This window comes from Urocitellus parryii, chromosome 6, assembly GCF_045843805.1.
Source record: "Urocitellus parryii isolate mUroPar1 chromosome 6, mUroPar1.hap1, whole genome shotgun sequence".
Classification (NCBI taxonomy): Eukaryota; Metazoa; Chordata; class Mammalia; order Rodentia; family Sciuridae; genus Urocitellus; species Urocitellus parryii.
This window is the reverse complement of record NC_135536.1, coordinates 131,251,248-131,279,069: the sequence shown is the minus strand read 5'-3', so window position 1 is coordinate 131,279,069 and position 27,822 is coordinate 131,251,248. Positions and strand designations below refer to the sequence as shown.

The following is a 27,822-nucleotide window of genomic DNA, read 5'->3' as shown; positions in this document are numbered from 1 at the left end:
GGCCCTGCCCTCTCTGACACCCTGGGGCCTGGCTCCACCCACCGCTGGCCCCCAGCTCAGTCCAGCGTCTCTCCAACTCGTAGATGACCAGCTCCCGCTGTGCCCAGGGCTGGGGAAAGCGCCCCTAGCCCGGTCCGCTGCCTTCTCGCAGAGTCAGTGGCCCCACCAGGGTCACCTGTCCCCGGCGGCGGGTGTCGCTGCCCTCAACGCGGTCCCACTAGCCGCTGAGCCCTGGCAGGAGCATAGCGAAGACGCCTCCCCAGACTGCGCCGCAGCCCAGCACATCCCGGCCGGAGCTTCTGGGCGCCGGGTGCACTGCAGGTCCGCGGAGGGGACCGCTGAGGGTGCGGTGCGGCAGGGCGCGGTGCCTGGCGCGGGGCGGGCGTCTGCAAGGGCCGACGCCGAGGGGCGCGGGCGCCGCCGGAAGCCGGGGCGGGGCGCCTAGAGGGATGCGGTGAAGGGCGAGCGGCTCGGCGGCGGCGATGAGTGCCTCTGCGGCCACCGGGGTGTTCGTGCTGTCCCTCTCAGCCATCCCGGTCACCTACATCTTCAACCACCTGGCGGCCCACCAGGAGTAAGTGAGCGGACGCGGCTGGGGGCGCGTCGGGGGGCGGCGAGAGTCAGGTCCTTACGCGGGAGACTCGGCAACTTTTCGAATGGGTCTTGGACCGCAGGCTGCTGGGCAGAGTTGCGCCCGCCCCAGGGGTTCTGCCCTCCGGGGTAGAGCGGGAGAAACCCCCGAGGATCGCACTGGCGGGGCCTTTGCCCAGACCTGTGCAATTAGGGACCAAGTGCTGGGCGCCCGCTCTGTGTCACACCGTGCCGGGGTTATAGAGGTCAGTTGGGCAATTCTCCTGCCCTTAAGGAGCTCAGGGCCAGTGGTCAGCAGAACAAACACGGAAACGACGAGCTTGGCCATGGTATCTTGCGTGTGTCTTATTACGTTCCCATTTCACAAAAATGTTTCCATGTAAGGACTTTCACATACTTACCATTTCTTAATTTTAGAAGCTGTTGTAAATGACTAGCAGAAATAGCCCTAGTTCTAGGACTGGCCTTGCCACTAATGGGGTAGCCTGGCCTCAGTACTCTGGTCTGTCAAATGGACTAAATTTGCATCCTGTTGAGATCCAGTGAGAACTGTGAAGGGGCATTATGAATGGAAGATAAGATGGGGGCGGGGAGTAGAGGCAGGGCAGATCAATGCTAAGGATATGGGTGGGACTGAAGAAGGCAGCACAAGCTTTGGATCAAAGCTCTGCCTCCCACTTCTCTGAAGGGATTACTGACTAACCAACACCTTCCCCCATGGGCAGCTGAAGGCCTGGGAGGGCAATGGAAAGGAGCCAGCCTTCGTGCCTGATGATTTTGGTTGCTGTGGGGAGGGGGGAGGAGGAAGTAACCTGCTCTGTTTCTCACAGCAGTTGGTGCTAAGGAAATTGCATCAGTCTGTACCCCGAGAACCCCCTCCAGACTTCCAAGTCGCAGACAAATGTCTGCACATAGGGTAGTGACTTCTTTCTCGCTTCTGTGGTCACCTTATCCAGACAGCACCTGAATGGAGCACTCACTCATTGAGCACTGGTGGTGTCTGCCCTTGATCTGACCCAAGGCATCTTCTGGAAGAAGCAGCTCTGGGTTATGTGCCTATCCATATAGTACACAGGGACCCTGTGCTTCTGAAATAGCCTATGGACAGTTCCAGTGCAGTGAATACCTGTGTGCTTTGTGCTGGGGACATAGCTATGAATAGGCAAGAAAAAGTTGGGTGTATTGAAAGAGACATCAACAAATACATAAACAGTAACATGCTATCATGACAATAAACTAGGATGGTTAAGAGGGGGCTGGTGGTTAGGGAAGGCTTCTTGGAGAAGGTGACACTTTAGCTACAACAAGATGTGGGGATAAATCCTTGCAGGCAGGGGAACAATGAGCAAAGTTGGGAAAGGAAGTGAATGGGTGTGGTGGAAATTCAGAGGGAGAGCTGCCTGCTGCAGAAGGATTGCATAGAAGTAAAGAGAGGATTTGAGGACGACCCTGAGGTTTGGGTCTCAGCCACAGGGAAAATGGAAATGGCACTTACTGAATACAGACTGAATTATATACCACTGTGCATTATTGATCATATTGTTAAGTCCTACAGTGTTTTCAATAATAAGTTCCAACTATCCTTCTTTTCTTGCAGGTTAAAATCCCATGGCCTTTGACCCCTGGCTCTTCTTTCTCCAATCCCTTTCTTCTATCTCCTTCCCCACAAGTTCAGGGCTAGTCTAGTGTTCATTCCCTCCTTTCAGTTCTCCTTGGGGCTGGCCGTCTATTACTGGACTGTGGCAAAGGCATCCTCCCCTCCCTACAGCCCTCTGTATATCTCTGAGGCTCAACCTTCACCTCCAGCTCACCTAGATAGTGCTTCAGCCTCACCAGACTGTCTTTGCCCCTTGAACGCCCTTATACCTTGCCCCTGCTCACGCTGTACCCTTTTTTTCCTCCCTATTGTTGAATGTTGAAGCACACCTGGGCTCTGTGGCCCAGAGTAAGATTCTGCTTCCTTTTGTAGTAGACCCTTCTTCCAAGTGAAAGATTTTTCTCTGCTTTGAGCCCACCTGGTCCCTTAACTGCACTTTTCCTTTAAGTGTTTCTTTTTTGTGGTCAGAGTTTACCTTCCCAGGGTACAGTTCACCTTAGTGTTGTCCTGCCCAGCACAGCGTCTTGTGCACAGGAACTTTACAGTGATGCTTGACTTCGTTAACTTGAGCTTCCTTCATTTCTGGTGGGAATGAAAGTCTGAGAAATAGAAAAAGGAAATAGTTAAGGTTCAGGAAAGAACTGGGGTCTCTCTCTTTCTCTCTCACACACACTTTGCTCATTCTCATCCATACATGCCCCCTCTCTGTAGTCATCTATTCATAGATGGGTGTCATTGACCATCCTACCCTCAAGACTAACAACCCTTTCACCTTTGGGTTAGTTGCAGTTCTTATCCATCCCCCAGAGTTCTTTTTGGACCTGTTTCTGCCTGTTTTGAGCAGATACTGCACTTAGCTGTCAGAAGAGGGTCTTTGGGGACAGTGCTGCTGGGCAGAGATGATCTGCTGCTCCAGTTTCCTTAATTCTTTCCTCCTCCTCTAGAGGTGGAGAGTATGAGAGGATGCTGTGAACCAGTTACACTGCTTCTCATTCTCCAGAAGAGCACCAGCCATGTGATTATGCAGGCATTGAGTTTGGGCCCTTGGTCAGATCAGGGAAGAGGGTTGTCTGCTAATCACCTGCCTCAGGCTGCTCATTGTTAAAACACTTTGCAGCTTATATAGCACACCAGCCTTTTCCCTCTTCACTATCCAGCATCATGTTCTTGACCCATATCAGCTTCCTCCTCCTTCAACTCATACCTTTTGGAGGAACTTGGAGTATCCACTGATGTGCACCATCAGAAACCTCCTGTTTTGTTTTTCACATGCATACTGGCACAGTCACCATTTTCTTTTCATAAAACTGGTTATCTATTCATCCTTCAGTCTATCCATCCATTCCCCTTACCTCTCTTCATAATCCACTTCCTCTTTCCCAGGGGCATATGGTGAATGTTATCCGAAGGTTCTAATGTTGGGCTGTGGTGGTGTGGAGGGGTGTCAGTTGAGGAGTGGAGCTTGTAGCAGCTCTAAGGGATTGTAAGAGGGTTCTGGTGTAGCAGGCTATTGGAGTGGCTAGGTGGTTCTTTATCTATAACTGGAAGCACTATCAGTGCTGGGGATGCAGGAGGGAGAGTGTCTCCTTAGAACTAGAGGTGACCTTGTTGGACATGACTCAGATTCTTTTGAGATGGGTCCCTGCACATAGATTAGGGCTTCTTTTGTGTTTATCCAGTACCCCCAGGACTGCAGCAGTACCTGCCACAAAGGAGTGCACAATATGCCTTGTCCCCCTGAAATGTGTATGTAGTCATAATGCCTGTATGTTCCCTGGAGCTCAGTCTGAGGATTTCTGGCTGGCCCTGAGGGAGGTGGCTGATTTAGTGGTTAGGCCTGTCAGATGCCAGGGGAAAGGGTGGGAAGAATAGGAATCAGGGCAATAACCATCTCAGGGACAGGGTAGAGGCAGCTCCAGATACATCTTGTGAAAGTGAGACAGGTGGGAAGAAAGGAGAATGAGAGCCTATAGGCTGTGTTCCCTGAAAGTCATAGAGCTTTGGCCCAGAGGCAAATAAACTGCATAGGGCCTGAGCTGTAGGCAGAGGCAGAATTATGTATGAATTATGTAGTGCTGGGAGCAATGCATTCAATGGGCAGGAAATTCCAGGCACAATTGTGTTTATTTTGATAAGTGACCACCTCCCTGTTCTGGTTGTTGCAGTTCCTGGACAATTGTAGGGGTTGCTGCCCTTATCCTGCTCCTGGTAGCCCTGTTGTCTCGTGTTCTCGTCAAAAGAAAACCGCCCCGGGACCCGCTGTTCTATGGTATGTCTCCATTGTGTCCACTTGATGATAATACTTCGCTCTCAAGTTACATGTTCTTCATTGGTTGTGAAAACTCTGGGCCCACTGATAACAGTGGCTTAAAGTGCAAGGGTGTTTTAGGACAGACAGTGTGGCCTTGCCTTTAAGCTATGGCCTCTCCCATAAGCTATGGCCTCCCTGGTAGAAAGATACTGCCAGGGCCAGGCTTGCCTCTGTTCTTTACCCTCTGACCCCTCAACATGCTCCTACCTCTCACCTTGCTGGACCTTCCTATCTTCAACCTGGTCCTTGTAGTCCCCTTTGCCTGGAGTGGAACTTAGCTATTCAGTGCCTCAGTCTGCACATTTGTATGAAAAAGAAAATAATAATACCTACCACGGGGGTATGTAAAACATTAAATAAGGTAATATTTGTAACGTGCTTAGATCAATGCCTGACAAACATACACATGTTAAATAAACAAAAATGCTATTGATTGAGCACCTACAGCATACCTGGGAAGGCTCAGAGCACAGTAGCAGTATTATTTTATTTAATCCTTACAACAAACATCCTTCCACTTGCAAATGAAGGTGCTAGCTCAGAGGTGTTTGAAATATGGTCAAGGTCACATAGGCTAGTGAGAACTGCACTGACCCCAGAGCCCAGGCTCTTTCATTGTGGATGCTGCCTCAAGCAAAGCTGTTAGTGGCCTCTGAGTGCTTCCTGTGCCTGGCTTCTTATTTGTTTAGTTTCTGCTTCAGTAATGCTGATATCAAACACTCCCCAAATATCAGTGTCATACAACAACAAACCTTTTTTTTTTTCCTTGCTTACATGTCTGTGAGTTGGCTGGGGCCACTATGCTTCAGGCTGTGGGTTGAATTCAGGGTTTTTCCATGTGTCTCCTTGTTCTTGGATTAGTAGCTCCCCAGGCCGTGCCAGCCTCATGGCAGATATGGAGGCTGAGAGGGGCTAGTGGAAAGAAAGTGATGTCCCTTAAGGCCTTGACTTGGAGGTGACTACTGTCACTTCCATCTATATTCTGCTGGCCAAAGCAGGCCATATGGCTGAGCCCATCATCATAGGCATGGGGAGCATTCTCTGTCCACAGCAGGCCTTGGCAAAGGTGGGTCAGAAGAATTGTGAGTGACTTGTTTTCCCCAATTCATATATAAAAAACTCTGAAGCTCAGAGAAATTATGTTAGTTGCCTAAGGTTTTATGGCTGGTTGGTAGATGAGCTAGGCCAGTCTGATATCAAAGTCCATGGCCTTTCCCTTGCACTGCTCCACTTGCTCTGATCTGTTCCCAGAGCCTCCCTTCCCAGACTAGACTCTTGCTGCTGTCTCCTCTCCATTCACACCCCATGGAGCCCACACTTAACTTACTGATATCTCCCCCATTCTCCTGTACTCTCTGCCCTCTGTTCTTGGCTCTTTACAGCTTGCAAGTTGGAGGCCAGCCTGTGCAACTTAGTGGGACCCTGTCTGAAAATGCAAATGATGTTAGGTGGTAGAGCACCCCTGGATTCCATCCCCAGTATTGAGGGAGGCAGCTTTTTTGACAGACTAAAACATGCTGCATTTGTCTCATACTGTTTAAGAAGTACTATTCCTTGGCTTATTTGTTGCTTGTAGTTTTAAGCCCATCTGGGAGTTTCATAACAACTCATTATTAATAAGATTCTCTAAGATATGACAGCTCTCCTTCTTTCATGTTCAATTATACTGTCTCATAAGTATTCATTTTTTGAAATCACTGGCCTATTTTCTTAAAGATATTGTTATTTGCACATCAGCCACCTATCTCCTTGGCATCGCCATTATGAAATAGGCAAACACCTGGGACACACTGTGAGTTAGCCTGTGTGGTAATCTTGAGATGATTCACCTCTTCTGTTATTATCTTAAATCTGGCGGTCACTGGTTTGCTTCTTTAGCCACTCCGTTATTGCCTTTGTTCCCGCTGCATAGGTGGGATGAGTCAGTGGTAGCTTTGTCATTCTTCATCCCGATGACTCGTGCTCTGTCAGTGAGAGTTCTTGGGCGGGCATGGGGAGATTGTGAAAGACAGGTGTGGTCTGCTGGTCTGTGTTGACAAGTGTCCCCAGCATTTTCTGGAAAACATCAGAAACATTCCATTTATTCTTAGCAAATGCCAAGCTCTTAGTAATTATTTTCTGCATTACTGCTTTTTAAACTGCTGCTTTCTTTGACCTAGTGTATGCAGTTTTTGGATTTACCAGCGTGGTGAACCTCATCATAGGACTGGAACAAGATGGCATCATTGACGGGTTCATGACACATTACCTTCGAGAGGTACGGAATTGCTTAGTGATTGTGAGGCTTAAACCAAATGGTCAGCAACCTGGGCCACATCATTCAGTCCTCTCATTTACTGTAAACAGATCTGATACATTGCATCATTTCCTATCATAGATTTAGGCTTTGCTCACATGGTAAGTGAAGCTGAAGGATAAGTTGAGATCATGGGAATTGGGAAGCAATTTCTTCAAATGTTCTGCTCTCATAACTCTTCCCTCATTCCTGACCCACCACATGATTTATCTTTTCCCTTTAAAAGAGGAACTGTAGATGAATTTAGTTTTTGTGTGTCTGTTAATATATTAATCTCAGAAAGTGCAAACTGGTCTCAAATTTGCAAGGTACCAAACATTGAGGCACTTAAGTGATTTGATTATGATGATTTACCCCACCTCCAACCAAATCATGGCACTTGAGGGAGCTAGTCCTATTTTATTTTATGGTGGTCTAGATCCAGCCCCAGAGAGGGTAAGTGACTAACTCAAGGTCACACAGGAAATAAGCAGGGCCAAAAGCATAGTCTTCATCTGTTTCAAATAATGGGGGGCTTTGTATGCCACCTAAGGGGGTTTGGGTGTTATCCTGTTCATGAGGTGAAATTTTAAATTAGGGAAGAAGGCAGTCAGCTTTGGGAAGGATGGGATTATGGGGGAAGGGTCAATGTCATGAACTGGAACACCAGTAAGATTTCTTCTGAGGCAGCAAGATGTGAAGGTGGTCAAACAAAGGCAGCACCTGGGAATTAGGGAGGGGGTAAACTTCAGAGCATTTGGCTGGAATGAATAGGACTTGGTGACAAGTTGTGGGTGAAGTGGGGGTAAGGCCCAAGATGACTTCCTGGTTCCTGCTTTAGAATTTGGAAGAATGCTGGTGTTAGTACATCAGAGGCTTCTGTTGAAGTAGACTTGGGTCACAAGATCTGCTTCCTACTGTCCAGGGGCTCAATGGGTGGTGGGGATTGTCCTAGGTGCAGTGATAGAGGCTTATCTGAGGCACAGAGGACCTAACCATGGAAATAGCCAGGGAAGGCCTTATCAAGTTGGTGACATTGTTATACCTATTTTTAAAATGTCCATGGGAGAGGATGAGAAACTTCTGGATGGCCCAGAGAGATGGGAAGGCATTCCAAGGAGAAAGGACTACTTGGGTAAAGACTTAGAGAGAAATACCATGTGTCTTCTCCTGGGTACAGGTTTGCAGGGATGGTGCTGAATTCATTGAGGACATGTGGAGTTTCAGTTGCTTGAGGGACATCTTGGCAGATGTGGGGGCTATCTAAATATAGTTGGTACCAGCAGATCTGAAAAGAGAGGAACTTATCTGGGAGATGTGGAGAGAAGGCAGCTAAGGTCAGAACTTTGGAAACTGGGGCCAGGAGAGTAGGAGCCTCTGAAGTGAATTGTGACAGGTAGAAAGAGACATAAGAGAAACCCAGAGAGCCAGGCCACTAAGTCCAGAAGAGGAAGGCTTCAGGAGGAGGGTGGCTGACCAAAAGGTTAGAGGTCAAACTGATGAGGGTGGTAAGCATTGGGGCAGATGGGGCATGAGAAGAGGAATTTGGATGGAATAGTAGTAAGGTCATAGGCCAGACTCTGGAGACATGGAAGCTGTATAGAGGGGATGGGGCTTTTCCTGTAGGCAGTAACACGCTTTGAACAGTTTTAGAGCAGAGTGACATGCCAAGAGTCAGGCTACATGACTCTTCATCCAACAGCAGTGTTGGCTGAGAAGGAGGGGAGAGACAGGGAGATCATTTGGAAATGTAGCAGTGATTCAGGAAGGGACATTGAGGCTTGACTTGGCTGAAATAAAGAGAAAGGATTGCATGGGATGACACCAGAGAGAGAAAATTGATAGGATTTGCCAAGACTGTAGGAGAGCAAGGAATTAGGAAAAGAAAAGATGGGGGTGGGGGAGGGGGAGGGAGAGAGAGAGAATAAATGAATGAATGGATGAATGAATATCGAGATCCTGTTGTTTTGACTTGGGAAGTTGAGTGGCATTGCTGTTAACATAGAGGTGAGGTGGGGTGCTGGTTGAGGGGAGAAACTGATGAATTGGAGGCGTTCCAATGAATTTGAAGGGCTCATGAACCATTCTGCTAAAGATGTCCATCCAGCCACCAGGATAGGCCTGCACTGTCTCTGGGAGCCAGGTATGTAGGTGTGAATGATTGAAACCATGAAATGAAATGGTATTAATTATCTAGTCAGGGCATGATATAGAGAGAAATGATGTGGGCCAGGCAGTGGTGCGGAAGTATAATTTTGGTGATGTTTCCTCCTCTGATACGATTTTGATTTGTGGGGAAAGATGATAGAGCATTCCTTTGTCCCAGGGAAGCGTGAAGCTTGAGAGAATGCCTGGCTTGGTTAGCTGACTGACCTGCACTTTTCTTATTGTAGAAAGGACTTAAGGCTCAGTGGCAGAGCACTTGTCTGGCTTGTGTGAGATCCTGGGTTCAATTCCCAGCACCGCAAAAAAAAAAAAAAAAAAAGAAATAATAAATAAAATTATTAAAGACTTAAGGCATATTAGGGAAACATGAAACAAGCCATGAGAACATGCATATGGGAGAAGAAAGGGAAAAAAAGAAAGTGGAGGCAGAAAGACAGTAAAAACCAGGCATATTTGACAGTGATATTGTAGTAGCCACCTGGACAAGGGAAATGTGGTTTATTATATAATCTCATCTTTGTAAAATTCCTAAAATTAAAAATTTCCCAGAAGTATGAGTCTTCTTGGGAGTACAGTTTCTGCTATATACTCACTTCATGACTATAGGCAAGTCTTGTAATCTCTTAAAGCCTGTTTCCCCCCTATGAAATGGAATTAGTTGTGTCCATACCATAGGGCTGATGGGAGGGTTGAATAAAGGTTGGTGGGAAGCTATGAGTTCAGTGTTGTCTCACTGGAAGTAAGAGGGACATGAGTTTCTCTCTCTATGACCATCCCAGCCAGCCATGGGATCAGTATGATAATGCCAGCCAGTAAGCAGGGTCTTGGCTACCCCTCTGGCCATAGTCAAGTACCTCTGGCTTCAGTGAGTTGGCCATGCAGCCAGGATGGCTCACACTGCCATCTGCCTTTGTATTGATGTATATTCATCTGTCATAGAACTTTTTTTTTTTTTAAACTCTTGTGGCAGTCCCTAGTTTTGGCAGCTACAGGATAAAGTTATATTTTCAAGTTCCTACCAATTGAGTAGGAATAGTTTCATTCTAGAAGACTAATACCAAGTAGTTCTGCTGTTTTATTTTACTTGCAAAATAGGTCTGGGGTTCAGCATTTAACTGAGTATTTAAAATGGACTTTTTAATGTTTTCTTTAGGGTGAACCATATCTGAATACTGCCTATGGGCACATGATCTGCTACTGGGATGGATCTGCTCATTATCTGATGTACCTAGTGATGGTGGCAGCCATAGCTTGGGAGTAAGTCTGTTTTCCTGCTGTGTGTGCCTTTGCTCTCTTAGCAAAGATAAATAGGTATGTAAGGAACATGTATTTAGAGAAGCAGATACAGTCAAGTACATTTGGACCTGAATATAAGTTCTGCAGGTACATGTCCAATGTGGCTTTATTTTCCTTGCACCACTGTCTTTTTTAATGTGTCCTGGGATTGCTTCCCCACCCTAGTGAAGCTCAGGCAGTCTAACTTTTAGCTTTCTGATCATATTTTCTAATAAGAACAAGTCTCATTTTCAGGAATTCAAGCTCAGCACATTCTGATTCAAAACTTCAATCTAATTTTAAAGCTTTTCCCCACTGCCAGGTGTAGTTCTGAGATTTGGGGACCTTCACCCAGCCTTGGGAGAGTTTGTCATAGTCCTTTTCAACTCTCTGTGGCTGCCTACTCTGGGAGTGTATGTCCGTAGGATTAAAGAAAGAGGGGGAGTCTTATGTGACAGTTGCTGTTTTCTGGGTACTAGTGTTCTCTACCATGAAATGCTGTGTCTTGTGGGACACCTATATGGGCTCTTTGGAGAACACTATGGCAAGAACCTCTGCATCGTTCTAGTTCCTGAAGTAAGCAATGCTGTCTGGCTGAATTTGACTCTCCTGTCCGTGACAGTTTACCCTTAGCTTCTTTCCTTATCCCACAAGGCACACTCTTTCTTTGGGGAGGCTTCTTTCAAGATGGCTCCAGCCAAGCTACCTTCCCAGGCTTTCCCTTGGCTCCAGGTTAGAGAAAGTCATGCATTTCTGCCCCATCTAAGGTTGAAGTGATGCTTGATTGGCTGTTCCCCCTTTCTCATCATACACTCGAGGATAGCTCCAGCTAATTCTTGTTTGTTCTTTTATGGACAATACAAGTCATTGTCAAAGGTCCTCATGGGGTTGGCTGCATTTGGCTTGGGACTGGGATAGGGCAGAAAGCACATAGTGTTCTCCACTTCTGTACCCTTCAGAGAATCTTCTTTTGAGCTTTCCATAGCCTCCTTTATTGTATGAAGTTGAGTTATTGGGTTATCAGTTGAAGGAACATTTCAACCAATAATCCAACATTGAAGATTGTGGGTATATGTCTAGCAGCTCCTTTAAAACATGGAATGTATCATGTACTATCTCTACTTTTGGGGCTTTGGACAAAACTCTGTTGCCAAGGGAAAGTGCATTTTATATTGTTACTCATACTTACAATGATTTAAAATATGGATCCAGTTTCTTTTCTTCTTTGAACTTTCTCTTCCTTTTCATGCTCTTTTACATCTAACAGGGAGTTCTGTGACAGTGATGAATACATTGTAATTTAACAGCAGACTGAGGTAGTAAGAATAATTTCTTATTCAAAGGGATACAAAGAAGGTTCTGTAGTGTATTACATATGGAGATGATGTTTGACTGCTACGATTCCTTTTGTTTAATTTATTACTCTTGATTCATGTACTAGTTAGAATAAAACATAATATTGAAGATAGTCTTTTCTAATAATACTCTAAGACAAGTGTGCTAAGTCAAGATTTTTTTTTGTTTGTTACAGGGAAAGTTATAGAACCATTGGCCTATATTGGGTAGGATCCATTATAATGAGTACTGTTGTTTTTGTGCCTGGAAACATTGTAGGTAAGAAACTTTATCTTAAAATTCACTTTCCTTTTCTGCAATAATGGGGATTTTTTAAAACAATATGTAGATTATTTTGGTTATTAGAGAACTGAGAGATTTCAAGATTATAAAAAACCTGTTCTGTAATCTTGACTTTTAAGAAGTGCCTTTAAGCAGTTTTCAGAAGAGCGCATTGAACAATTATGACAGTTAAGTATTACAGATTCCTAACTTTTTGAAGGATAGAGAGGCTGACTCCAGCATTTGTGGCAACATTTAGTGTGCAAATACTTGTCACAATTATTTGCTATATATATAACTCTTGACACACAATGAGAACTCAACAAATGTATTTGGAAATTGGTAAAAAGTTATTATGCATGCCGGAAACCAGGATGGTATATTACATATACTTTTTAATATTGTTGATAGGATATGCCCATTAACATCTACATTTTAAATTCACCTTTTCTTCTTCATCTCTTTAAATATGATGTCTGATCCATAGAAAAATTTTAGATGATTTGAGATGGGGAGGTATCCTAAATATTACTTGTGGTTAGATATGCTTTGGGTAAACATTTGAATTTCTCTTTCTTCTCTTTTAAATAGGGAAGTATGGAACAAGGATTTGCCCTGCATTTTTCTTAAGCATACCATACGCTTGTCTTCCTGTCTGGGCTGGTTTCAGAATCTATAATCAGCCATCGGAAAATTATAATTATCCCTCAAAGGTGATTTTATTAAATTTAAACGTAACCTGTTTTCAAATGTCCACTGGTCACTGAATTGAATTATACTTCTAAGGACTGGAGCATCTGAGGCGAGGCATCAATCAGTGTGACTCTGTTGATTGTGTAGCATTTGTTTACATTTCTGTTGATGTGACCAGGCTGGTTGGCTTCTGTCTGAATACACCAACTAATATTAGACAGGCCATACTTTTGGAACTTTATCAGATTCTGCATTAATGTGTTAAGTGAGGTTCACATGTGTACTTTGTCTGAAGTTATTAATGGCTTGGGTTTGAGTACCTGGAAGCTGTGCATTTATTGGGCCCACAAGGAGGTTGGAGAGCTACTGCTATTCAAGGTAGTCCACACAGCCACAGGGTCTGATTCCCAAGAAATCCAGGCACATGGAGATTGGCTATAGGACCTCTTCTGAGATACCTCCCTTCTATTCACAGCCAAAGTGGGCAAGGTGAAATAATACTGACCTGGCAGGTACTCTGTTAAAAGTCTTAATATCTAACCTAGTAACATCTTTCTAAGTTTCTTTTCCATTTATAGGTATTAGATCTTTTTTTAAGAAAATATTTTTTAGTTGGCAATGGACCCTTATTTTATTTATTTATATGTGGTGCCGAGAATTGAACCCAGTGCCTCACATATGCTAGGCAAGCACTCTGCCACTGAGCTACAACCCTAGCCCCATGTATTAGATCTTTAGACAAGATCCTTTAAATAAAGCATATAAATGCAAATATAAATCATATGATAATATAATTATCAGAATAATGGTTATTTATGTTACAACCCCCCCCCTTTTTAGGGATGGTACTGGAGGTTGAACCCAGGGGTGCTTACCTGCTGAGTCATATCCCAAACCCTTTTTGTTTTTTATTTTGAGACAGGGCCTTGCTAAGTTGCTGAGGCTGGCTTTGAACTTCTGATCCTCCTGCCTCAGCCACCTATGCCACTGGGATTACAGGATTGTACCACCACATCTGGCCTACAAAAACATTTATAATAGAACTCAATAAAATTATTATTTTTTCCCTTGATGTTGGGGATTGAACCTATAGTCTCCTGTATGCTAAGTATCTACTCTACCATTGAGCTAAACCCACAGTGTTAAAATACATTTAAACCTACAAACACACTTCATTTGTAAACATTTAGACACCTGCTGTGTTAAACTCAGGCTGGTACACTGGTGCTTTTACATCCCTTTGAGGAATGAGGTAGTTGTTAAAAAGAAAAAATAAATAGCAATCCTGGCTTTAGCTCTGTCTTCCCTGCTTTCAGAGGCACCATGTCAGTATACCATCAGAATAATCATAAGACCCACAGAACCTTTAATTATTATTTTTGATGCTAAAACACAGTGATGGACCAAATGCATCCATCATACAGTGCTAACAAGAACCTAAGTTTATAAACTTAACAGTCCTTCAACCTAAAAATTGAATAGTCAGTGACCTATCCTAAGAAATTCATTAAAGAAACGCTGTCAAAGATTTTTATGTACAGCTGGGTGTGCTGGTGCACACCTATAATTCCTGCTGCAAAGGGGGCTAAGGCAGGAGGAGTGCAAGTTCAAGACCAGCCTGGGCAATGTAGTAAGACCCTGCCTCAAAATAAAAAATAAAAAAGCTGGGTTTTATAGTTCAGTAGTGGAGCACCCGTTCAATCCCTAGTGCCGCAAGCAAAAAAGATGACAAAGATTTATGTACAAAATTGTTCACCATCACATTAAATTTGACAGTGAAAAATATGTAAATGTCCAACAGTGGGAGAATAGCTAAAGTGTGTTCCCATATGGTATTAAGTTTTGGAACTTTTAATAATGCAGGAAAATGCTTATTATATAGGTAGTTGTTGAGTGAAAAGAGACTGCAAAATTGTTTATATATTATATTCTAATTTTGTGAAAATACAGATTTTAGCTGTCCATGTCTGTAATCCCAGTGACTCGAGAGGCTGAGATAGGAGGATCAAAAGTTTGAGGCTAGCTTCAGCAACTTAGTGAAACCCTATCTCAAAATTTAACAAAAGTGCTGGGGTTGTAGCTCAGTGGTAGAGTGGTTTCCTGGCATATGTGAGGCACTGGGGTTGATCCTCAGCACCACATAAAAATAATAAAAGAAAGGTATTATGTCCACCTACAACTAAAAAATATATTAAGAAGAAAAAGTGCTGAGGATTGATCTCAGTGGTAAAATGACCCTGGATTAAATCCCATCTCCCCTGCCCCAAAATAGGTTTTATATGAATATGTATATATACAAATGAATACAAATGTAAATATGTGACTAAAAAAGTGATATGACTAGTTCATGGTTTATTTATTAATATTTTCTTAGTTTTCAAATGAGTGTATCTTTTAAATAAATCATGAAAATGTCATTTCAAGAAAAAGTCTGGGGGCTGGGGATGTGGCTCAAGTGGTAGCGCACTGGCCTGGCCTGTGCGAGGCACTGGGTTTGATCCTCAGCACCACATAAAAATAAAATAAAGATATTGTGTCCACCTAAAAAACTAAAAAAAAAAAAAAAAAAAAAATTGGGGGGTCTGAGGCTGTAGCTCAGTGGCAGAGCACTTGCCTAGCATGTGTGAGGCACTGGGTTAGATCCTTAACACCACATAAAAATAAATAAGTGAAATAACAGGATTGTGTCCAACTACAACTAAAAAATAAATATTAAAAAAAGAAACAAAATAAAGGCATGCTGTCCATCTACAACTATAAAAAAATTTAAAAAAAAGAAAAGAAAAAATCTGGACTAACAGAGCTGGAAAGGCCCTTCAAGATCACCTGGTCTCATCTCTTCATTTCACAGAAGGAGTGGGGATGACTCTATCCTAAAGTTCCATGGCAAGTGGTATATGATATGAATTGTGAATCTTCAAAATTCTGTCATCCATCATCATGGCATTCAGTGTTTAAGGAGATCTGAGATTCTTCTTTGGCACTTTGGGCTTGCTGTTTAGATAAAACTCTATTTTAGGTTGTACAAGAAGCCCAAGCAAAGGACCTGCTGAGAAGACCACTGGATTTAATGTTGGTCATGTGTCTCCTCCTGGCAACTGTATTTTGCTTGTTCAGAGGCTTGGTAAGCATAAGAGATCAAAACAACATTATTATCCTATTAATGCTTCCAAAACTCCTGAAAATGTGTTTTTTTTTTATCAGACTTCTTAGCAAACAAACAATTTTTTCCTGTTAGAGCCTGGAATTCTGGACCTACTTCATGCTGGTCTCTCACCCTTAAGCCCCTGATCCCAAGGGGTGACTCATCTTGGGTTGTTTCATACCACCTCCTTTAGGTCCCTAGGTCAAGCTTCATCCAAAAGTATCTTCCTTACCTTATTTTAGCCATTAGAATTCAATCTTCTTGGTTCCTTTGATGTTTCTAATTTAAATGTAAATATATTTGGCAAGGATGATATTCTAAGACTCATCTAGCTGTCACACAGAGCATCTCAAGAGAAGGGGCAATGGGTCTGAGTAAGAATTCAAATTCAAAATAAACAATTCAAATCTATGTAGGGTCATGTGAATTTCTCACTGGTAAGAATAGTGTTGAGCAAACCAGGTCCAGGTTCAGAGTCTGTGTATTGATGTGCATGATAAACATTAAGGGCATGTGGACATTTCATTTTTTTCAACTTTCCCTTTATAATTTTTATAATATGAAGGATAAGAAAAAGACCTATAAGCTTTGGAGTTTGGAATCTTGGCCATTTCCTATAGCTCTATGGCCTTAGAAAAATTTTCTTTGACCTCAATTTTTTCCTCTAAAATGAAACTACCTACCTTACAGTATTGTTTTAAATATTAAGTAAGATAATGCACATTAAACTCTTGGTAGAGTTACTATGTATAAAAAGTAAGCATCAATAAATGACTTCTCTGTTTTAATTGATCAGTGATCCTTCACAATGCTCTGTTTCATAATTTATTCTTAGCAGAAAAAAATTTAAGCAGCTCAGAATTAACTATATTCAGCTTAGAATAGTCAGGGAACAGAGCGGCAAGTGTAAACTGATGCAGCTTTTCCATTTTTTTGCGGTCCTTGGGCTAAAAGGGGCCTATATGGCCACTGAGGGTTCACAGTAAGAAGCTATTTTGAGTTGTCTCTGTTTATGGATTGTCAGAATCTTCCTGGAGGATTTGGTTAAGAGGAGAGACACAGGGAAGGGAAACAAAGGCAAGGTCATAGGCCACTGAAAACTTTTCAGACCACTGAAACTTTTCTTTGGTTAGTTTGCTGTATATTTCTCAAAGTAGAGACAAAAAGAAATAACATGACCCAGTTGTATTCTTGCAAGACCATATCCACTTCCCTCTGCATGTTAGAAAAATGCATGGATGTGTATGTGTGGTAAGTGGGGGTTTCGCAGATGGGTTTTGGGTTGGGACCCATTTTGACCAGTCCTGACATTGGCTTGTGTTCTACATGTTGGGACATTTAATTTATGGCCAAGGATATGAGGAATGGTACCTGAGAGGGAAGGTGTCTCAGCAGACTCAGTAGTATGCCAAAGAGACTTTTGTTTGTTCTGTGGCCTAGAGTTTACTCTGCTGAGACTAAATCATTTCTGATCTCTTTCAAAGTAGATACAGGAGGTAGCTTCAGACAAGAGGATCCTGCTTTTAAATCATTATCATTTACTGTACTCAAAGGCCATATATACTCTGTGAGGCACTGGAGAGAGGAGGATGCTATTTTTGAATCTTGGAGAGCATAGTAAGATGAATTTGGTATAGAAATCTACTTTTCTTCCTGTAGGGACTAGTTGGCTAGTTATTCCCAGGAGAAGTGAAACTAAATCTAAAGCAAGCTGTGCTTTGGCTAGCCAAACCTACATACTTAAACTATGAATATTTGAAAGATACCCAAGAATAGAGCACTTGTTTCCATTTCCTACTTCACTATTAACCTCTGTTTAATTTCCTTAGATAAATCTGCAGAATTTTTCCTTTTTTTCTTTCATTGATGAACCTCTACAATGCAGTTTTTGTTAAATAGCAGCTTGTGACTAAACCTGGCACATTAGCCTTATCAGCAAACCTACAAACCAGAAGTGATTGTATTTTTATGATAAATTCATTTTTGTTCTTAGATTGCTTTGGATTGCCCAGCTGAACTCTGCCGATCGTATGCACAATTTCAAGAGCCCTACCTAAAGGATCCTGCTGCTTATCCTAAAATTCAGGTCAAGTAGTTATGAAGCCTAAGATTTTTAAAAGTTTAAAAGTTAAATTCTTTTTTTTAAAATGGGAAAATGTGGCCCTAAAGAGAAAACTGAATTTAGGATTTTATCCTGAAAAATGTTATTTGTTTTTGTACTTTTTGTTTAGGCTAAGCTATTAATTTGCTGATGTTATTTATTTCTCCATTCAATACAGATGCTGGCATATATGTTTTATTCTGTCCCTTACTTTGTGATTGCACTTTATGGCTTAGTGGTTCCTGGGTGTTCCTGGATGCCTGACATAACACTGATTCATGCTGGAGGCCTAGCTCAGGTACTAAGAATATTTTCTTCTGAGTGGTGATATAGCTATCATTATTATATATATATATATAAAAACTATCTCTGTTCAGTGTTTAGAGTAAGAAATAGCTATGAGACATGTTGTCTTTTGTTTTACAATTCTTTGGAAGACATTTCTGTATATACCTTTTACTTAAACAATGACTACCTGGTAGATTTGTCTAGTTATACAGATAAGGAACCTGAGGTTAAGTGACATTACATGATTTGCCCAAGTTCACATACCCAGCAAGTTTTTATAGGACTGTTTCCAATCTCTGAATATCATGGCCATTGAAAAGGAATTGAGAGCTGTTATTTTCAAGATGTCTATCTAAATTTAATATTTCAGAATTCTGCTATACTATGCTATATAGAACCAGGGAAACTGATCTTAAGAAAAGTTCTGCTCCTGGAAAGCTGGGCCTGTTGTTGAATTCCTCCTTCTGGTACCAAGCTAATTCTCTGACAGTGGGTGTTCAGTAAAAGTTTACTACATTAAACTGGAAATTATTTATGCAATTATCATACAAAACATTTTTACAAGCATAACAGGTAGTGAAACAAAGCAATCTTCTGAACAAGGAAGAAAGTTAAGTAATTTTATAGTTTCTTACTGGAAATAAAAAAAATGAACTCAGTTTTTAAAAAAACTTTGTCTTGTTCTTTTCAAGAAGGCTTAAGAATGAAGTTCATCCAGAAACTCTAGGCATATACAGTTAAGTATGTACCCATGGTGTAGTAACCATACGGCAAAAACATTAGATTTCAGAATTAAAGAACAATTACAATATTTTGGGGGTTAATGGGTTAAATCCTTCAAGCCTGAGGTATTTAATTATAAAATTGGAATATTCATAATAGAAAAGTCAATTCAGCACCCAAAAGAAATGATTCCTATCTTGGAGGAGAGCTCTATTTATCCCACTTTGTTGGTGGCTCCTCCTTTATAGACCCAACTCTTCAGGCCTTCAACTATAAGTAATGACTTCCAATTGCTTCATCCCAATTTGCTCCAAGACTCTTATATTTAATTCCAGACTTGATCATTTCCCCTGGTTGTGTCATTCCCTTGTCAGATTTAGAGACTAAAATAGGACATGGGCAAATTATGCTAAATATTATACTTACCTATTTGTGTAAGGATAGCTCTGTGCTCTGTTGCAGTAACAAATACTCAGTGGTTAAACAGTAAAATTTCATTTCTTGCTGTGCATAGATCATATGGAATATATTCAAGGGCCAGTTCTGGTATCAACTCAGCTGCAGGGGAGTCTGGTAAATGTGGTCTTCCTATGTGCCTCAGAATAAAGAGTAACGTATGCATGACATTATCTTTGCAAAGATTTTTGTTTTTAAATTAAATTTCCATTTAAAGATGACGAAACTGAAGCTAGGGACAGCTTGAGTCACTTGGCCAAGGTCACTAGAGTTACTAAATGGCATAAAAGGGATATGAAATCTTGACTCCAAAGCCCATCTTCTTTTTCACTATCTTCCCCTGCCTCTGCAAACAGCTATGGCACAGGGTTCTTCTATGCAAGAAAGACTGTGTGCAGCATGGAGGAGTTGGAGAACCTTTGTGGGTGAGCATGAGTGTGGGAGGCAGTGACATCTAAAGGGGTTCTGAGGGCCAAGCAGGACTTTATTAGGTTGAGTCTCTCCAGGGAACAAAGAAGCATTTATATGTCAGAGTGTGCAGCAGGTCAATGGGCAGAGTAAACCTCGGCTTTTTTCTTGGCCTGGTTCCTCTCCATTATTTTCCTGTATCATCCAGGATACATATACATACTCACCATACTCTTGCCAGCCTTTTCTTTTCTCTCTTTTTTGTACTGGGAATTGAATCCAGGGGCATTTTACCACTGAGCTACATCCCTAGCCCTTTTAATTTTTTTGAGACAGGCTCTGGCTAAGTTGCTGAGGCTGGCCTGGAACGAGATCCTCCTGCCTTAGCCTTCCAAATTGCTGGAATTACAGACATGTGCTACAGTGTCCAACTTTTCCAGGATTAGATTATTCAGAGTCCAACAGCTACTCATTACCTGTGTGCTTTAATTTACTATTGGGCCTCCTCTGCACACCATGTGCCTTGGTCTTCCCTGTGCCACCAGCTTGAGGCAGCATTCAGCTAGAAGTGTCCTCAGCTAGGAGGATGGCAGAGGAGGCCTGATGTGGGACCTGTAAAATCTCAGGAAACTAGAGAATTATGCAGAAAAACCTAAGTAAAGGCCCAGTCATGTGGAACGAGCCAGGAGTCAGGAGGCTTAGGAAGGTCATGGCTTTGGGAGCAACTGGTATCAGAGCCCAGAGCAGTGAAACCAACCCAAAACACTACCTGTTGATGAAGCTCATCTTTAAAATGGGTACTTGTGACTCGACTATGATCATTCTAGGAAGGGCAGCAGCAGTGGCAGCTTCAGCCAAACTTTAGGACTTCCAGGAATCCTTGGGCTTATTCATCACTACCCAATGTGACAAGGTAGCCTGAAGTTCCTCTCTTGCTGATAAGCACCCAGACCCAGAGTCTGAGGCTCAGGTCCTATAAATGTCAGAGGGACATTTCTCTTGACTAAGCAGGCAAAGACTGGCATAATTCAAGAATTGTGTGTTTCACCCTAGAGCTATTATCTGGGCTTGGGTATCTATTATACATAGTGTTCAGCCTAAAGAAAAGTTAGAAATCATGCTGCAGCAAAACAATGCATATGATTAGGATGTTGAATTAGTTGTTATTTGTTTTACACCTAGAAAATACCTGTTTATGAAATAGCCTCTCATCTTAGGAGGGTATCAGACATATTCAACATAAAAATTATTTTGTAACCTTGACCAGTACCTGTTGTTGGCTAAAATTGCCATGTCTAATTTAGAAGCCTTATACATTCATGATCCTACTGACATTACCAAACATGCTCTTACTAAAAGATCTAGTGAACTCCTAACTCTATGGAATTTAATAAGAAAAAAAATCTTTGCAAAGTTCTATATCTGTTAGGTCAATGGAAGACAGTCCTTGATTTCTGACAATGTAGGAGTTTGGCAAATCTGTTGACTTCAGAAATCAAAAGTTCACTAGAAAAGTAGAATAAAGTAAAACCAGGACACCTTTTAGGCCAAATAATTCCACTGGAACTTACTCATAGCCAATTATTTCTTCATACAAAATGCTTACTATAGGACTAAAGTTGCAAGCCTAACTTAAAAAGTATTACAGGCTGATTCAATCTGTTTACTAGCATTTTCTATCAACTTACATAGCTCTGTATGTGCAGATTCAACCATCAAAAATTTAGGCCTATTAAACATATAGACTTTTCCTTGTCATTATTCCCTAATAACTATTTACATAAAATGTATATTCTATTAGGTATTATTAAGTAACCTAGATTTTAAACCTATGGTTTAAAGTATATGGGAGGATGTGTGTATTATGCCTGCAAATATATCATTTTATAAAAAGGACTTGATTATCCACGGATTTCCTGGAACCAATTTCCCTTAGAATAAATGGATTACTTTATAATTGTTAAAATATCATATTGTTAAAAATATTGTTAAAATAACAATATTTTTATATTGTTAAAATATCACTAAAAATGAAAAAAATTAAAAGAAAAAACCCCTCAGAGCTAATAGTTAATGGTTAAGAGCAGGAGCTCTGGAAGAAGACTGATTTAGATCCAACCTGTCACTGATTAGCTCAATGACCTTGATCACCTCTCTGATCACATTTCCTCTTCTGTAAAGTGAGGATATTAACAGTACCTTTCTCACAGTGTTGCTGTGAGGATTAAATGGGGCAATATATTTGAAGGGCTAAGAATAGTTCATGCCACACAATAGCTATGTAAACTCTTGGTTGCTATTATTATTATTGGTATAATTCCCAGTAAGAGTTTGGAGAAACGCCTTATTTTATTGAGACACTAATTAATCTGTAGCCAGTTTAAGCAAGCTATGTGTATTGCATATAATTACCTAAAACTCAAAGAAACTGTGTGAAAGCTATGGGACAGATTCACAACAGGCTTTCTGCTGCCCTACAACCTTAGAAGCAGGCTCATTTCACTCTTACAAGGTGAAATCTCCTCCCACTGGTTGCCCTCCGCCTCTCCCACTCCTGACTGTGCAGGTGCCATGGACTTTCTCACAAAGGGGTCTGGAGGCTTATCTGTGGACAATCTGGTTATAAAGAGCTGACTCTACTGAAGTGAATTTAGTTTTTTCCTTTGTGGAAACCTTTAAGAAGTATATGAAAATAAAGGTTTAGGAAAAGCATGGATAATTGTAGTATTAATACAAATCTCACTTTACTCATTTGCTTTTGGTATGATTCATTACCAGACATCTTTATTTAGTATTAAAATGAGACTGTGGGTTTAACATATTTATATTATCCTTTGATGGAGACAATGACAGCCAAAAGGTCAACAAGAGCCCAGATTTTCAAGAAAGTACTGCACCAGATTATGAAAAAGTATTTGAGTTTTGAATCTGTCTACAGAACAGCCTCACGTGCTTGGCACCATCCTAAGCATGTCCCAGATATCATTGCACTGAACCTCTATGAGGTAGGTTCTATTATTACCCATTTTTACAGATGAGGAAGCCACAGGGTTACATACCTCACCCAAGGCCATCTTGCTGGTTTGTGGTGGAGCTGGAATTTGACTCTGGCCATCTGGTTCCAGAGTAAGTGTTCTGAATCACTATACTATGCTGCTCAGAAAACCCTAAGAAAAGATAACATGGTTCCGGATTAGCTATTTATATTGTATTGGCCAAATAACCAGGCTATTGTCCCAATGGTCACATAGTTTTTGCCTAGAACATTCGTGTGAGCACATAAAACTCAGTTCTTCCTTCTGGAGCCAGGACTGATTTTTAGTTGTCTTTTCCAGGTTGTATCTATGAATATAAGAAAAAAAATCTATTAAAATTTAGCCTTTTGTTTACTTTCATTGCCTCGTTTTCCATTCCAATCATCCAATCTTAAAAAAATCAAAGTAAGCTGGGCACAGTGGTACATGCCTGTAATTACAATGACTTAGGAAGTTGAGGCAGGAGGATCACAAGTTCAAGATCAGTTTTAACAAGTTAGCAAGGCCCTAAGCAACTTAGAGAGACCCTGTCTCAAAATAAAAATAAATAAATAAACAAAAAGGTCTGGGGATGTGGCTCAGTGGTTAAGTGCCCCAGGTTCAATTCTCAATACAAAAAACAAACAAACTGTATCTTAATGATCTTTGTAAGTTAGAAAACAATCCAGAATGAAATAGAAAAATGATTAGGGACTTAATCTCACACCACTGCACTCTGATCCAGATCTTATACTCATAATCCTGGGCCCCAGGTCAGCTCAGCAGCAATGAGTTCATTCATTCACCTGACCCTTGCAAGGTGCTCAGGCTGAACTCTTCAAGCCATCCTATGGAGTCCTGTGTGCTTAGGAGGGGAACCCTCAGGTGAGACTAAGGTTCCTCTGAAACTTGACTCTAGATACTTAACACTAGCACTAGTATGCTTGGGAGGAAGCTATAGTTGGATGCCCACTCAGCTGGAGGTATGGCTGCCATAAATGCACCCATTAGAATTATGTGCAGAACCAGGAGCTGGCATTAGAGTTCTCTTCTCATATACAGACATCTCTTTTGATTAGGAAAGTTAAAATCTTCACCCTTATTTAATAATTCTGAATCAAATGGCTTACTATAGGTAGTTATAAAAATAAAGAAATGCTTTACAGATCCTTTTTGTATTTTGAGTCACAGACCATTGTTGTTGAATGTTTATTGAGCTCTAACAAAGCGATAGTGCCACACAAAACATTAGACATGGTACCTGCCCAGAGGGCTTACAATCTAATCTAAGGACATGAATCATTTTTTTAAATGTTGCCATGGGTTTGCTGATCATGAAAATGAGGTATTAACTGCACTGATTAGTGCAGGAAAAGGGCCCACAGAAACACTGACTTTTTATGCAGGCTTCCTTATGCAAGTAAGCACAACTGCTCATATTACTTAATCTCTCAAAGTATGGTTGGCTTTTTCCAAATCTGGTGATTTAGTGGTGTGTAAAAGTGTCTATAAAGATAGAGCTACCAAACCCACATTTATGAGAAAACCAGGGTTCAAAACTGGCCTCCAGTCCAGAAGAAAAAGTTAAGTTATATATTCAAAAAAACACTTATTCAAAATAAGCGCTAGGAAAAACTAGTGACAGGAACCACTGTTCAGAGCTCCTAGAAATACCCACAACAGCAGCTCCTCAGGGCAGCACCCAAAGTGCTCTTTACTCTCAAGATCTTTTGTCTTTGTAGCCCAGGGATTAATACACTTGCTGGATTTGGGAATCTGCCCGGGGAAATGTATCTGAGGGCAGAGCCCTCTGGGTGCCTCATGGGTCACAATGCCAATAATCCACTTGGCCCTTGGCAACACACCAGAGTAATTAAAAAAAATTACTATCTCCAGAGAGTAGCAAATATGTACCAGAGGTATCCAGAATATATCAATAATTTGTAAAATTATAGCCCATTAAAGTATCTGCTGATTATGCAAATTCATAAACATGTTGCTTATAAAAGCTTGCCCTTTTCTTGTCATGGTAAAATTGGGTGTCAATATTTTTATCTGTTAACCACTTATCTGAATGTTGGTTTCACATGGATGGAAATGAATAACCTAAATGTACTTGAAGCAAATTATTTGAATAATTGAAGGTAGTTTGTCATTTTAAAATTATTTGTCTTCTTTAGATTTCACTTTGACCCTGTTGATCTAATAATTTACTACTTGTTACACTTAGTTTCCCAATCCCTTGTTCATGAAAATAACAGACTTGAGGGTTGCATTCTAAAATGAAACCAATTTCCTGAGGGAATCCTCTCTCAGGATCTTTTAATTTTGCTGCAGCCTGCATTTCCCTTTCTAATAGTTTCCCTCTGTGCTTATGAAAAGTATCAAAAATGACCAACTGGATGTGTGTTCTGAAGAAGTATGTAGGTATAGAAGGAGGCCCTTGCCTTTCTGTTTTGTGAACTCAAATTATGCTGATAAGTCACTCTTCTAAGTAACTTACAATTTGATTTTAAAAGGTTGCCTGCACTATATTTGCCGTTTTATAAAGAACAATCATACCCGTACCACTATCCAAGCTGTTAACAACCTTATCTTAAAACACAACCCTTCGTATTTTTAAAGTTGCATAAAAAACAAACTTTATATATACATAATGAAAAGGCTTTGAGCTCTTTCTCCAAAAAGTGGATGACTGATAAATGAAGCTGAGGTCCTCAGTGCTTCTCTTTCAATAGTTATGCTAAATATATCTATATATAATTTTTATTGGAATATAATTTGTAAGCATAGCTGAATCTTTGCAGGATTTCCAGAATGCAAATCAGAAAGAAATGGAGGATGGAGGTTTTATTCAGATTTTTCCATTGAATTGAGCCACTAATCAATGTTTATTATGGGGCACTGAATCAGTTAAAAAAACACAATTAGCATGATAAAAACCACACTAAAGAAAGTATATTTTATTTGAACAGTATCAAGAATGACCCTAAACTTAATGAAAACTCATTAAAAGACTGTGGTTTGTTTGAAGGTATTTTGTCTGTGAATAAGACTGGTTTCAAGGGCAGAGAAACATGGTCTAAATGAGCCATCCAGAACTCATCATTCATCCAATTGAACACAAATTTCATGCTTACCCAATTTTTTTTTTTTAAATATAACAGGCTCAGTTTTCTCACATTGGTGCTTCTCTTCATGCCAGAACCGCTTATGTCTACAGAGTCCCTGAAGAAGCAAAAATCCTTTTTTTAGCATTGAACATAGCATATGGAGTTCTTCCTCAGCTCTTGGCTTATCGCTGTATCTACAAACCAGAGTTCTTCATAAAAACAAAGGCAGATGAAAAAGTGGAATAAAAATATCACTTGATGTTTTTCTTCTCTAGATTAGTGACTGCTATATTGGTACTGATATTTTGTTCCATTACTTTCTCATACATAATATATAAGAAAACAAATTCTTGCTCTGTAGTTTACATGTGAGCTGTAATATGGTACTGTCACAAATTCTTGCTCTGTATTGTATATATGAGCTATAATTATATGACATTGTGAGAGTAAATTTTTTTGAAGGAAAACTGAAGTTGTTGAGATACAGCTTGTTTAAACAAATTATCTCTTTAAACAAAAATTATCTGTGAATAAACCTGACCATCTAGCTCAATATTTTGTTTGCACATACTAAAATAAGTGTGAAAAATTACAATTCAGTGCCTATAATAGTGAGCATAAAAATGTAACTTCAGAGATGAATGTGGTCTATGCATATAAAAAAATTCAAAACAGCAATCACAGGTTGGAGAAATAACTTCTGCATTTAAGATGTATATGCTTTATTATCAACCTCAATATAAAATGCAGATTATCCTAATATTTTTAAATGTTTGAAAAATGTTTTTCAAGGAAAGTATATTACTTACTGCTATTTTAAAATTGCTTTTACTAAAACTTTTTGTGTGAATCTGAATAGCTAAAGTGAGACTGATTATCTTTACCCTTAATGAACACTTGTTTTATTGGTGTCTGGAAATATTTCTATTGTATTTCTGTTGTATTTTTAATAAAATTATTTTTGGTGTTTTATGAAGATAAATCTTGTTAAATTTGAGACATTTTATACATACATATATATTTTCATGACAAGTTTTGGCTTTTTATTTTAGAATATCATTTATATGTTCCAATTGAAAATGTCATCTATCTGTGTTTTAGTGCAAGCATTCAAGAGATCTTTTGGTGAATTAATTAAATTTCATTAATTTTAAAATAAAATGTTCAAAATTAAAAGATAGCAGCTCCTAAGGAAAAAGAACCAGATTGGCATCCTTACTTTTTATGAACTTTTCATATTTGGAATTGTGAGTACAATAGACACAATTGATATTTTCTCAAACAGAAACAAACCCAAAACATAGCTGCCTCCTCCGTGTGCCTTGGGATTCCAAGTGAATTGGTGCTTTCATTATGGCCTCAGCTACCTCATGACCCCTATTATTTATTAATGGCCCTGGGCTTTTAGGTTTCCTTATACTTTCTTTTCTCTTCATGTTCATTAGCTCTTCATCAAAATGAGAAAGCTGAAAGCAAAGAGGATACAGATCAACGCATGGATAATGTCAAATGTGTGAATTTAGGGTTCACTGAGCTGGTAAATATTTTCTTAGGTGTACAAATCATGTTGTCACTCCCCTTGCCTCCCAGTGTTTTCAAATAACCTAAGACCCAGAGAGTGTTTTAAAAAGAGAAAACCCTTGCCTGCACTCTTGATTCTACTGTTAACCTGCTATTAACAATTTTTGCTTTAATATATGAATTACATTACTACCTCACATTACATATATGAAGCCAAATTACACTACCTTAGTTGTTTACAACCTCAAAGCTTACTCCCAGTACACATTCCAATAAATTTATTCTGTAAAAACAATACATTTTTTTTGTTTTTGATTTTTTTCTTTTTTTACAGTAAACTCTTCAACTACAAACCTTGAATACGCAAAGATGTTCCAAGGACAAGCATAACAGGATTGATAAAACTCAAATTGACTAAATGTGTTTTCACAATATAAGCTGGCATAAAAATAAATAAAATTCTCTATTATCACAATAGCAACAATAATGTACACATAATAATGGTTTATGGGTGAATATTAACTATTC

General features: G+C 40.4%; 1 protein-coding gene across 5 annotated transcripts; it reads left to right on the top strand.

Moving 5' to 3' along the window:
- On the top strand, nt 1-27,709 carry Tm6sf1 (transmembrane 6 superfamily member 1). Of its 5 annotated transcripts, XM_026388120.2 has the most exons (11): nt 229-574; nt 4,354-4,457; nt 6,659-6,756; nt 10,094-10,197; nt 11,747-11,829; nt 12,424-12,545; nt 15,545-15,649; nt 17,664-17,756; nt 17,950-18,069; nt 27,219-27,310; nt 27,629-27,709. In XM_026388120.2, exons 1-10 carry the CDS (start codon nt 483-485, stop codon nt 27,288-27,290), a joined length of 993 nt encoding a protein of 330 aa, XP_026243905.1. In that variant the 5' UTR covers nt 229-482; the 3' UTR covers nt 27,291-27,310; nt 27,629-27,709. The 5 variants fall into 5 exon arrangements, with proteins under 5 accessions (XP_077655689.1, XP_026243905.1, XP_026243904.1 ...); XM_077799563.1 differs by lacking the exons at nt 27,219-27,310; nt 27,629-27,709 and adding an exon at nt 25,828-27,212 and having other exon boundaries at nt 1-321; XM_026388119.2 differs by lacking the exon at nt 27,629-27,709 and having other exon boundaries at nt 27,219-27,559.
- Nucleotides 27,710-27,822: the final 113 nt, after the last annotated feature.